We start from the raw sequence: 12,972 nt of genomic DNA on the forward strand, positions 1-12,972 counted from the left end.
CAACCCTCAGAGCTCTCAATTCACCTGGGGAAACAGTCAGGCAAATAGAGCCTTTGGTGTGTAGAATGAAGCAAGTACAAGGGTAGGGAGAGCAGCAGTCAGATAATTCCTTGCTATCCTGGAGCCCGCATCCTGGCTGAGAACCATTTGTATACAGCATCCTTTTCTGCCCTGCCAGAGATCCTGCCCCTGCTTTACCTTGCTCCTCTGTGGTTTAGTACAGACACGCCTACTTGCTCCGGCCCTCTCAGTTCCATGGAGAACCATGCAACTACTCTGACAAGGAAGTGGAAGACTGTTTTACCAGCAGACCATGCCGAAGTCAGGTGCGATGTGAAGGCTTTGTGTGTGCACAGACAGGTATGAATGGACATAGGAAGGGAAATGAAAACTTGTGAAAGAAACCCTGGCAACACGGTGATGGGGGACAGAGGCCATGTCTTCTCTTGATCAGGGTATTGGAAAGTGTCAGGAGGCCTTTTAGTCCTAAAAGTTCTCGCCTTCTTTTATAGATACTGTCACACAAACCATCCCTTTACTTTACAATCTAAGAAATTGAGACTCATTGTAGAGTTAGAAATTTACAAATTCAGTTTCATTCACTGCCATCCAAAGTATCAGTGTTAGCATGGAAAGTCCTGGCTAAGACCTCTCCTTGACTTGGTGATCTAACCTCTCAATGTTGATTCCTTCGGTAGAAAATTCAAAGTGAGATTAGTGCACTACAAATTCATTAGAAACCTCAGTAATGTAATGGATCTGAAAGCAGTGTGTAGATTTTTAGTTCTGTTGGATCCTTCAGAGCCTAGGATTCAGTACGATGTGACAAACTGAAGCAGTTAACTAGTGTGATTAGTACTGCTTATCTTTGAAGAATCCTCAGATATGTGTCCCTGTCATTTGTTTTTGTGCATCACTGAGTCCAGAATAATAGTCAATACAAATTATCGATTATCAAAAAGAAGAAAATAAGAAGATATGAACAGACAGAAAATGGAAAAGGCACACGAATGAGTAATTACCCACAGCAGAACTAATAAACACGTTTTGTTCCAATGCATTCATTTAGCTGAAGCAAGGGAATATTGCTTCTTTCTTTTTGTTTGTTTTTTCAAAGCTCTTTCAAAAATAAGGGTACTTGGACCTAAATTACCTCGATGGAGACGTGGCAATTCTCCATACTCATCATACCCTTGTGGATTGTGCACTGGGACCTTTCAGAAAAGAGATAGGGATTCTTAGAGTAATATCTAGGTCTTATTGTACATGTAAAATCCTATCCAATAAATCTGAGAAACTTTTTTTTTACAGTGTATCCATGGCTCATTATGGCTGGTGCTCTATGATTCTGGCCAGAGCCATAATGGTTATTCATGCAGGCTTTCATTTAAATGGCTTGTAAGAAACATTTGGCGAGCAGATTGTTATTTTTCTGCCTTTTACATCTTGAGAATACTGGTTAAAAATGACCTGTGATGTCTAAGGAAATAGGGCTACCTTTCCTATGGGCTTTATGACCTAATAATATGCAGATAAGAAAGGGAAGTCAAGTCAGTGGTCAAAGAGAGAAAAAGTTGCATAACTAGCCACAGTGCTGAAGGCTGTAGGTGTTAGGAGAAAGAATTTACCTTTTGAAGTTTCCAGTCCTGCCACAAACATTTATTAGCCCTGTGTGCTTAACCTTCATAAAACACTCACCATGGCAATGAGAATGTGCCCACAGTACTATTTTATGTACCCACTTACGTCACTGTGGCCATGTGGGATAGGTATGAGGACTTCTCCATGAAGGATGAGAGCACTGAAGCAAGGAAGCAGGGGAACATATGCAAGGTATTCCAGCTGTTGCTGGGAAACCTACCTGTTCCCAGCATCTAGGGAAGAAATGTAGACTGCCTTCCCATCCCAGTGCTTGGTTGGGTTTATCATCAGGCATTTTGCCTTTCCTGCAGACTGGTTCCCTGGTCTTTTGGGGAGCAGTTGGCTAAAGGAGAATAAAGCACTAGTGCCATTACCAATCTCTCCTGTTCCATGAGGACTAACTCAAATAGGCATTAGTACCCAGCAACATGTTTGTCCCCTAATGTTGTGAAAGCAGCCATGTGACTATGTGAGGAGGACTGAAGACCCCCTTTCTCCACCTCAGGGAGGTGCATAAACCGCAGGCTCCTTTGCAATGGGGACAACGACTGTGGAGACCAGTCAGACGAAGCAAACTGTAAAAGGATTTATAAAAAATGTCAGCAGGAAATGGACCAATATTGGGCAATCGGCACTCTGGCTAGTGGGTAAGTTATTATCCTTTACATGGGTGGTTGGGGTCCTGGAGAATGGATAAAGCAGGCTGAAGCTGAAAACAGTTGCTCATTTTCTTTTCTAGAATTAAAAAATGTAGCTGTAGTAGAAGTGAGTGCCTCTGGCTGCCTTTCCAAGCAGATCTAGGTGGTTTTAAAAGTGTGTCCCTGGGTCAGAAATGGGACAGGAGAGCAGTGTGTCCCTGGAGGCTATTGTGAACACCTTTATCTTTAAGCCTACAATATGGCTGACAGGAGCTTTCTAGGCTTTGTACTTGAAACTTCCTGACAACTTCTCCCCTGGAAGTTATAGCTATCTTTGTATTGAAATACCCCAGCATCTCATTGAGTTGTAGTAGGGGCTCTTAAGCGGTTAGCAAAGGATAGAATTTCTGAAGTGGGTTATAACCAATCTGTTTCAAGCCTTTGGGAAGATTTTGGCAATGGTCCCTCCATCCAGTGAAATCCAAGGATCAGTATCAGAAGAGGTCATTTGGGCCTGGCACTCACCCTACTTCTTACTCACCTTATTTGTTTCTGTGCTATGTGGCTTCTCAGCCTGCAAACAGAGGAATGAGGCCAAATTCCTCCATATCCCACAAGCACCTTTGTAAATGTAGAGAAAGTCAATGGCTCTGAATGGGATTCACCTCCCTAAACAAACAAGGTCTACATCTTTCAGAGTTACCGTTAAATACTCTTCATTTGGAAATGGGAGGCTATTCTAAGGACCTCTTTTTAAGTTAGAGTCCCTAAATAATTAAGTGAGCCCTTTTAGTCTTCCAGCTACAGGGCAGTAGAGCAGACATTTGAAGCCAGCAGTGGAGTTTGATCTGACTCTGGAGAACAGGGGACACCTCCCATGGAAGGAGAAGAGCAGACTCAGCAGCAAAGGCTGGGGATTAGCATGATTGGCAGGTGTGTTACGAATGGCAGGAGATGAAGCTGGCAAGCTGGTATAAACCAGCGACCAGAGGCCTTGCATCTCAGCCTATAGGTTTTTCAGTTTTATTCCAGGGGTTCTGCTGATGGAGATTCTGAAGAGTGAGGACCAAAATTTTTCAACTCTCTTCTACCTTCCTTACAGCATAAACCTCTTCACGAACAGTTTGGAGGGCCCAGTCCTCGACCACAGGTATTATGCTGGTGGCTGTTCCCCCCATTTCATCCTGAACACAAGGTTTAGGAAGCCATACAATGTGGACAGCTATAGCCCACAGGTAAGAGACAGCCAAGGAGCCATTGCAGAACATTAAGGGGACACTGGTCAAGAGACTCTATGGCCAGTCAGCTGGGTTGTGACCTGCACACATTCCTGCATAATTCTCCCTTTGAGCTTCAGCGTTTACATGTGCAAAGAGGGTATGTCCTTCTTCAAAATCCGGTCCTAGGACAACCAGTGACACACAGGGACAGCAGCAACGGAGGGGAGGGGTCTGTATTCACAGTAATGCCGTAACAATAATAGCAACAGCCTTGCTGAAGATTGAAGACAGTTTAGGATTTGCAGGTGTGCAGTCACAGTGGCTCATCCACCGGCCATCTATGTAATCCTCAGTACTCTAGGCCTCTGTGTTTCTGACTTTGGACTGGGAGTTAGAAAGGTTCTACCTTCAGGGAGACATTAATGCCACCTGGTGTAACCTGTTACTACTATCACTAAGTCCTTGCCCATTAAAATCAACACTGTTGCAAGCACTTCATTTAGCAACTGCTGAACTTGTATACTCTGTGGGTAGAGTGCAGTTTATATGGAAGAGATGACTCAGGATGGATCACTCCAGGGCCAATGAGGCTGTCTCCTTGGCAGTTCCCTTACCCTGGCTTTTGAGCAAAGGGGGCTGTTATGTTCTTCCTCAGGCAAGTGAATGGAAACGGTCAAGTCCCTTCTATCTCCTCCAGTGCTGCCTTGTGCCTTTCTGCACAGTCACCAGCCCTCCTTGCACAGGGTCCACATTGGCTTGTCTCACTTCAGATCCATTCCTTCCAAGCCAACCACTGTGCTTCCCAGAAGGATCTTTCTGAAGATCTCGTCTCTCAGTTGGCTTTCCTTTGCATTAAGCCAAGTCAGAGAAAGTTATACAAAAGCCCCCATGTTTGGATTCCAGAACATTCCCTTATAACACCTGTTTGTTTCCCTTATTCTTACACAACTTGTGTGACTCAACCACACAAACATCCTTGAAGCTCCTGAGCTTCCTTCTGCATCTTGGCTTAGGTTGAATGTGCTGCTAGAAGGTTCCTGTCCTCCTCCCTCTCTGGCCCCAGACCTCTGTACTTTTACTGGTTGAAATAGAAATTGAGCTCCAACCTTGTAATGTCAACCATACCAGCATTTGATTGGTTGATTTCTCCTTCTGGGTTAGGAATCCTAAGGTGGGCATACAGATTAGCCCTAATTTTTCTGTATCCAGAATATTTATCTAGTCCGTATCTAGTGTACAGCAAGAGTACAGTGAGTGTTTGATGACATGTACTGAATTGACTTTGGTCAACAGAAATAAATCCATGTTCATTTTGTCTTCCCTTAGACCCAAGGCAAATATGAATTTACACTAACGGAATACGAATCATACTCAGATTTCGAGCACAATGTCACAGAAAAAATGACTAGGAACTCCAGGTTCAACCTTGGTTTTAAAATACCCAAAATATTTGAATTTGGCATTGCAGAAGCAAGCAATGAAGGAAAACATTATATTAGAAGAATCAAACGATTCGCTCATACTGTAAGTACATGTCTGTGGCTTTACCTATGTATGATGCATATATGCATATATGTGTGCATGAATATATCTAAATTATCCCCAACAATGTGTCAGTGTTCCACATTAGTCCTAATACTAACATTTATGAAGTTTCTGTTACCTTGAAAATCATTCCATAAAAATTACCTTGATCTTAGCCAGGTGGCTCAACCGCCTAGCTACTCAGGAGGCTGCGAATTGAGGGTCATGATTCAAAGCCAGCCTGTGCAGGAAAGTCCATGATACTCTTATCTCTAATAAACTACCAAAAAAGCCAGAATACTAGCTTTGAGTAAAAGGTGCTCAGGGGCAGGGCCTAGGTTCGAGCCCCAGAACCAGGGCACACACACACACACACACACACACACACACACACACACACACACACACACACCCTTACAGCTCAGTGCTGGTAATCATAACTGTTCAAGAAGCTGAGGTTTGAGGCGTTGAATTTCAAAGCCAACCCAGGCAGGAAAGTCTGTGAAGTGGACTTTGGCTCAAAGTAGTAGATATCTTGAACAAAGAAGTTCAGGGACAGCACTCAGGCCCTGTGTTCAAGCCCCACGACCAACCAAAACAACAACAACAACAAAAAACAAAAACAAAAGCAAGAAAGCAAACAAAACCCTTGTGCTTATATATTAATTTACTTTTCAGAAAATCCCCCAAAAGATAAATATCTGTAATTACTTTCTTCTGCTTTTAACAAATCCTTTTCTTTTGTTTTTTTTTCCTGAGCATTAAGATATAGCTTTGAAGACCATAATATATCTCTGAAAATGTTTCAGAACACTGCAATGTGACTTTTGTTTCAGACACATCTCCAGAATATCACAAGAGCTCTGTTCTGCCTTCTTGGTGCGTTTGCTACCTGCAGAATTGCTATGTGCTTTCTTTCTGCTACTTATCAGGTTTCTCCCTAGGTTTGACATCCAATCCTTTTCTTTTTAAATTTATGCCATTGTCTTCCCTTCTTACTGTACTGTCACCTTGCATTCCCCTCCTCTTCCCAGGGATAACTCATGGCCCTTCATCACAGCTACCTTTATGTTAATCTCCAGGGATGCCCTGACTACTTTTCTCAATACCCCACCTAGATGCCTTGCCTGTACCCCAAAACCATTTCTTCCTCCTAAATGTTCAATCTATATTGAGATCATCCTTCCTCCTTTAGCTTTTCCAGTCTAAGAACTGCAAAATCCTATTTGGTGTTTTCTCTGCCTCTGTCTCTGTCTCTCTCTGTCTCTCTCTGTCTCTCTCTGTCTCCCTGTCTGTCTGTCTGTCTGTCTGTCTGTCTGTCGTCTGTCTGTCTGTCTCTCTCTCTCTCTCTCTCTCTCTCTCTCTCTCTCTCTCTCTCTCTCTCTCTCTCTCTCTCTCTCTCTCTCTCTCTCTCTCTCTCCTTCACCTCTCTCTCCAGTCTTGAGGCTTGAACTTAGCCTAGGCACTATCCCTGGGCTCCTTTGGGTCAAGGCTAGTGCTCTACCACTTGAACCACTGCACCACTTCCAGCTTTCTTTTGTGATTAATTGGTGATGATCATGGAGTTTCCTGGCCAGTCTGGCTTTGAACCAAGATCTCAGCTTCCTGAGCAGCTAGGATTACAGGTGTGAGCCACCAGCGCTTGGCGTGCTCTTTCTCTCTCTTTTAACCCTAATTTCTATCTTATTATTCCGGGTCCATTTATCTATTGATATGCCCTACCGAATGGTCTCCCTGGCACTCAACTTTGCCTTCAGTTACATGTACTTCCAGAGAGATGCATGTATAATACAAATGTAATCAGGTCATCAGCTCCCTACCTCCCAGAGGGTAGAGGTCAAAGTCCATGACTGGTAGAAGAGGAGCAACTGAGCTTGGAAGCACAGAAGCATTTGAAGGGCAGATCCACAAACCTTGAATTCTAGAGTGAAAAAAGTTACATTTTATTTTCTAGCCACTAAGAGTTTTCATTGCTGGAATGAAGCAATAGAACATTAATCAGAATCAGATACAGAAGAAATCAAATTTAAAGTCTACGATGAGTCATATGAGTACAAAGAAATGGTAGGTGTCTCAGAAAGGCCCTTAATGCCAAAGTACTAGGCAGCAGGAAAAGAGTAGTCTGCATTAATTAGCCTGTAATGATTTTTGATTCTCTCACCCCATCTTCTACTCTGTCAGGTCCTTGGGGGCAAGTTGTTTCCATCATCATTAGATAAGACTAGCACTTTGTAAGTGGCCAAGACTGAACTACTGCAGCAAGGAAGCTAGGACTAATGGAAAGAAACTTACTTTGGTAGGAGAAAGAAACTTCCTCAACGTTTCCCCACATACTACCTTACCTTATTGTTTTAAATTGCCAGCTAAATGATTCTAACATTACATTTGACTTACACTAGAACTGGGACCTAAAGACAAATGTCACCTGATTCTCTCCTTCCATTCAAACTTTACAACTTTTAAAATTGCTCACATTTTTTGGGGGGGGCAGTGTGATAATTTGGTACAGATATATAAAGCAAAATGATGAAATCAAATTAGCCTTTGTATATCTTTTTTTTTTTTTGCCAATTTTAGGGCTTGAATTCAGGGCCTGAGCTTTGTCCTTGGGCTTTCTCAAGGCTAAGTCTCTACCACTTGAGCCATAGCACCATTTCTAGCTTTTTTTCTGGATCGAACTTCCTGGGTCTTCATGCATGGTAGGCAAACACTCTTACCACTAGGCCAAATTCCTGGTCTGCTTTTCTGACTCTTTTTTTTTTTTTTTTTTGCCAGTCCTGGGCTTGAGCTCAGGGCCTGAGCACTGTCCTTGGATTATCTCAAGGCTAGAGCTCTACCACTTGAGCCTCAGCACCACTTCCGGCTTTTTTCTATGTATGTGGTACCAAGGAATTGAACCCGGGTCTTCATGCACGCTAGGCAAGCACTTTAACCACTAGGCCAAACTCCCGGCCCGCGACTCCTTTTTTTTTTTTGCCAGTCCTGGGCTTGAGCTCAGGGCTTGAGCACTGTTCTTGGACTTTCTCAAGGCTAGCACTCTACCACTTGAGCCTCAGCACCATTTCCGGCTTTTTGCTATGTATGTGGGGTACCGAGGAATCGAACCTGGGTCTTCATGCATGCTAGGCAAGCACTCTACCACTAGGCCAAACTCCCGGCCCCCCTTTCTGACTCTTTAAACAACCTTTCTTCATGTTCACTATCTCTAAACTTTTCTTCCCTAGTTATTTAAAACATCTAATAAGTTGTTCTTGCCTTCAAGTTCACGGTCTGGTAATAAAGATGCACAGGTAAGCAGAACTGTTTTCAGTTGTTCGTACTGATTGCAATGCCACCGCACCACATGCCTAAAGGAAATATGAATGAAGAAAAATACTATCTCAGGTGACTAGGCCAAGCAGGGTCGATTAGCTAAGAGCTGGGGATAACAGAAAATGGAAGGAAGAACTTTTCAGATGGAAGGAGCATTTTTAAAGAGAAACTCAAGGTTTGAAGGAGCAGTGCAAAGTTGGCTGGATACTGAATTCCAGGGTGGCTGATGGGAAAGACAACCTATGGAGAGGAAGACTTTATTGAAGTATCGGAGCTGAAGTCAGAGTTACTGGGATGACAGATTGGGAAGGTCATATGTCAAAGCAAGAGTTGATTTCATTGTAAAGGCTATGAAAGACATGAACAAACAGGTTGTATTTTACAGGGTAGCAAATCCTGTTCTCTTCCAAGTGGTCCTGTGTACACTGTGTGCCCAGTTCAGTCTCTCTTCCCTGTCCTTATTTGTTCTTACCTTGGTATGTGAATTCAGAGCAAGCTCTTCCAAACCAAAAGGGATGTTGGAAGATTTATGAGAATTGAAACCTGGTCAAAGAGGGCATCTACCCTCAGATATCCTAAAGGGATTATAAGAATTATGACCCTTGGCCAAGAAAATGGGGTGGTATTTGTAAAGTTCACCTTCTCCTTTCAGATTCCTAACTTTAAAGGTCTGGTTTTCCCATGTTGGTATTTCATTTAGAAAAGCAAGTTTCTGCATGCGCGCTCTGACCTTGAAGTAGCACATTACAAGCTGAAACCCAGAAGCCTCATGCTCCATTACGAGTTCCTTCAGAGAGTCAAGCAGCTGCCCCTGGAGTACAGCTATGGGGAATACAGAGATCTCCTCCGAGACTTTGGGACCCACTACATCACCGAAGCCGTGCTTGGGGGCATTTATGAGTATACACTCATTATGAACAAAGAGGTCATGGAGAAAGCAGGTGCCTTGGCAAAGAGATTATAGCTTTCCTGATGGGGCACCCAGAAGGGATGGATTGATGAGCAGAGTCTTGCGCAAGAGTTGGGGAAAAAGACATAGTTGTGTTTTTAGCTTTCCTTCTGTCAACTTGGCTACAACTTCACAGTTATATTAGCAGATGACTCCTCCTTCTTCCCTTCCTCTTGGATTCTTCCCTCCTTCTGGCTTGTTAATGTCAGTTTCCCCAGGTTAACCTTCTATCTGGGTTATCCTCTTTTTTCTACATCTACTCTTTCTAATCCTACCCTATCTGTGGCTTTAAATACCAACATTCCAATCATTTCTAACTTATTTAACCATCCTGAATCTGAAATGCTTCCTTAATATCTGCATTTTCCTATTTTAACCAATATTGTAGACAGGACATGCTCCTAAAGAGAACTTTTCATTTCCTTTTCCAGATTCGTTTCTTTTATGGTCATACACATCTTGAAAGAGTTCCACCATCCAACCGGTGGCTCAAAACAAACACGAAGGGGTCAACCTCAATTATTTTTCTTTCCTTCCAATGTGTTAGCAAGTTCCATCAGCTCAACCTCCAGATTATGCTTTCCATTTTTTGTTATTACCATAGCCTTACCTTGTGACTAGTGCTTTACATTTAAAGTTTATTGTAAATGTGAATTAAGAGCAAATCTGAGTTAATGCTGGAGTTAATGCTAGTGCTTCTAGCCCAGAAAACAGACTCTCCATAACAAAGTCTCAGATTACTATAGTCTCTGAGATATACCCAGTCTTTCTCTCTTAAACCTTTTTCACACACACACACACACACACACACACACACACACACACACACACACCAACTTTCTCTAATTGTCCTCTAGCATTGAACTCTGCTTGCCAATTCAGTTCCATGAGCTACTCTATTTAGGTCACAGAGATTACAGGGACAGAGTAATGTGAGTTTATGTCAATGTGAGTTCAACCATCTAAAGATCTGGGTAATCTTATTCATAGGAGTGTCCTCTGTGATTCCTAAGGCTACTTCCCACAAAGACCTCTGGGATCACATAACCTAGGGGAATGTAGAATTGATTTCATTGATAGAGACATTGCTGGAAGTCCTAATAGTGTTTTTCTTCTCTCCCTGTCCAAGCCTCAAAGCACTACAGTGTCCACAAGTCACATGTGAATTCTAGCAGGACCAAGGGAAGAGGTTCCCTTGGGGAGGACTAAGAGGGAAGTAAATGGAACATGATCCTCAAATGCAGGAAAGATAGATCAAAATGGCCTCTTTTATTTGCTGGATATAATCACTGATATTTTGTATTTATGACTTCAATTCATTAATAATAACTCTTTTCTGCCTTATCAAAGATTAGAGTATGTCTGGAGATGGTGGGCAGGTTGTAGCAGGCATTGCGCATTCTAAATCAAAAATCTAGGAGCCTGACAAAAAGTTGATTCTTAAGGGATAACTATTTCCTCCTCCCTCTTGGAAGGCAGTCAACATCCCCAAAGTGTCCCGGGTGGATGCTGGCATGAACAGTAGGGATAGGTCTCCATGAGGTTTCTTCTCTGCTGCCAGTGGCTACCTGCCAATTATGGTAAATTTACTTGGACTTTAGTTCCTGTGACAGCCAAGGAAGGATTGGCTAGACTTCTAGAGCCCTTCAGAGGGAAGGGAACAGAGCAAATGATCTTGTAGTCACAGATCTGTTTTCTTCCTTCCTTCAGATTATTCCTTTGACAACATATTGGCCTGTGCCAAACATGATTTTCAGATTGGTGGTGCCATTAAAGAAGTCTATGTCAAGCTGGGTGTGTCAGAAAAGATGTGCCAGGACATTCTGAATGAAATTAAGGGTGAGAGACACAATATGTGCTTTCTGCATGTACAGTCTTTCTCTTTCTAGTACTCATGATTGCATTCTTTCTCTATGTTATCTATTCCAAGGCATTGCAATGAAAATAGTAGAGCATCCAATAAAAATACCCCTACAATGCACTGAATATACAAAAAAGAGTGAGACTATATGCTTACTCTCCCAAAACATGAGCTATTCCAAAAAGAAAAATACAAAACAAACAAAAAAAGAGTCAATGAGTCAGGAATTGCTGTCTCATGCCCCTCATCCTACCTACTCAGGAGGTTGTTATCTGAGAATCATGGGTTTGAAGCTATCCCAGGCAGGAAAGTCCAGTTAACCACCAAAACTAGAAGAACTGTGGCTCAGATGGTAGAGCACTAGCTTTAAGCAAAAAAGCTCAGTGACATTGCCCAGACCCTGGACTGACATCAAAAAACAAAACAAAACAAACAAACAAACAAAAAGAGAGAGAGAGAGAGAGAGAGAGAGAGAGAGAGAGAGAGAGAGAGAGAGAGAGAAGAAAGAAAGAGCGCCATGACAGAGTCATATCCAGGAGCATCAGGGAAGGCATGCTAGGAGAAGAAATGTATGAACCACAACTTGAAGATTAATAACTTCATGGAAAATAACCTAATGATTTTGTTCTGTTTGGCTAGATGTAGGATGCTGGGACACAGAGGCAGAGCTACCTATATATGTACCCATCTAGCTAATCTTCCTTCCCTTCCCTTCCCTTCCCTTCCCTTCCCTTCCCTTCCCTTCCCTTCCCTCCCTCCCTCCTTCCTTCCTTCCTTCCTTCCTTCCTTCCTTTCTTCTTTCTTTCTTTCTTTTTTCTTTTCTTACCTTTCTTGTTTTGTCTTTCTCTTTTTCCTTCTTTTTCTTCCTTTCTTTGTTCTTTCCTTTTTCTTTCTTTCTGTGTATCTATATCTCACCTGCTCATTAATGTATTAACTATCTACTTTCTGTCATCTATCTACCTATCAATTCACTGTATATCTCCACTCTACATACTTTTCCAATCAATGACTGCCACTTAAAGATGCACAAGATGACCCTCCCATCCTTGTCCTGTACAAGCAGCTGTTATATAGGACCAGCAAGCTTCCCTTTTGCTCAGTGTGCCATGACTTCCTCGCAATCAGCCATGTGCCTTGTCCTCCCATGTCTCAGGCAAGCTTGGTGAATATTGTTGATAGGTCTACAATAAAAATTTCCAGGGTAAAATAGTTGATACTAATGACATTCCAGCTCTTCATCTACATTCCAGATAGAAACAAGAGAAAAACTATGACAGAGGACTTGGTGGTCTTGATACGAGGAGGGGCGAGTGAGCACATTACCACTTTGGCTTACAAGGAGCTGCCGACGGCTGACCTGATGCAGGAGTGGGGAGATGCTGTCCAGTACAACCCAGCCATCCTCAAAGTTAAGGTACATGAGACTTCCCCACCCCTCCTACTTCTATTTTTTTTTGCCAGTCCTGGGGCTTGAACTCAGGGTCTAAGCATTCTCCTTGGCTTTCTCAAGGCTAGAGCTCTACCACTTGAGCCACAGCACCACTTTCAGCTTTTTCTATATATGTGGTACCAAGGAATGAAACCTGGGTCTTTGTGCATGCTAGGCAAACACTCTTACCACGAGGCCAATTTCCTGGCCCCCCTCCTACTTCTATACAGAACAGTTTCTGAGGACCTGTGATGAGCTTCAGTATGGAATGTGGAAATCATCCATATAGATGGACTTAAACATCACAGCAGAAAATAAATCTAGGACAAACTGGTTTATTCTGCTGCCGAGCACAATAGTGAACACGTGCCATTCCAATTACTTGAGAGACAGAGGTA

At 42.7% G+C, this 12,972-nt stretch overlaps 1 protein-coding gene across 1 annotated transcript in view; it reads left to right on the top strand.

Annotated features, from left to right (window-relative positions):
• Positions 1-12,972, top strand: part of C8b (complement C8 beta chain) — a 33,327-nt gene that overhangs the window by 10,265 nt on the left and 10,090 nt on the right. The window contains exons 3-9 of the mRNA XM_090334747.1: positions 219-360; positions 2,147-2,288; positions 3,382-3,514; positions 4,826-5,023; positions 9,036-9,276; positions 10,995-11,123; positions 12,396-12,559. Of these exons, the coding sequence (XP_090190873.1) occupies positions 219-360; positions 2,147-2,288; positions 3,382-3,514; positions 4,826-5,023; positions 9,036-9,276; positions 10,995-11,123; positions 12,396-12,559 (1,149 nt within the window). The remainder of the gene's footprint in view (positions 1-218; positions 361-2,146; positions 2,289-3,381; positions 3,515-4,825; positions 5,024-9,035; positions 9,277-10,994; positions 11,124-12,395; positions 12,560-12,972) is intronic.

The sequence above is a fragment of the Megascapheus bottae genome, chromosome 6 (genome assembly GCF_031878675.1).
Source record: "Megascapheus bottae isolate mThoBot1 chromosome 6, mThoBot2.hap1, whole genome shotgun sequence".
NCBI lineage: Eukaryota > Metazoa > Chordata > Mammalia > Rodentia > Geomyidae > Megascapheus > Megascapheus bottae.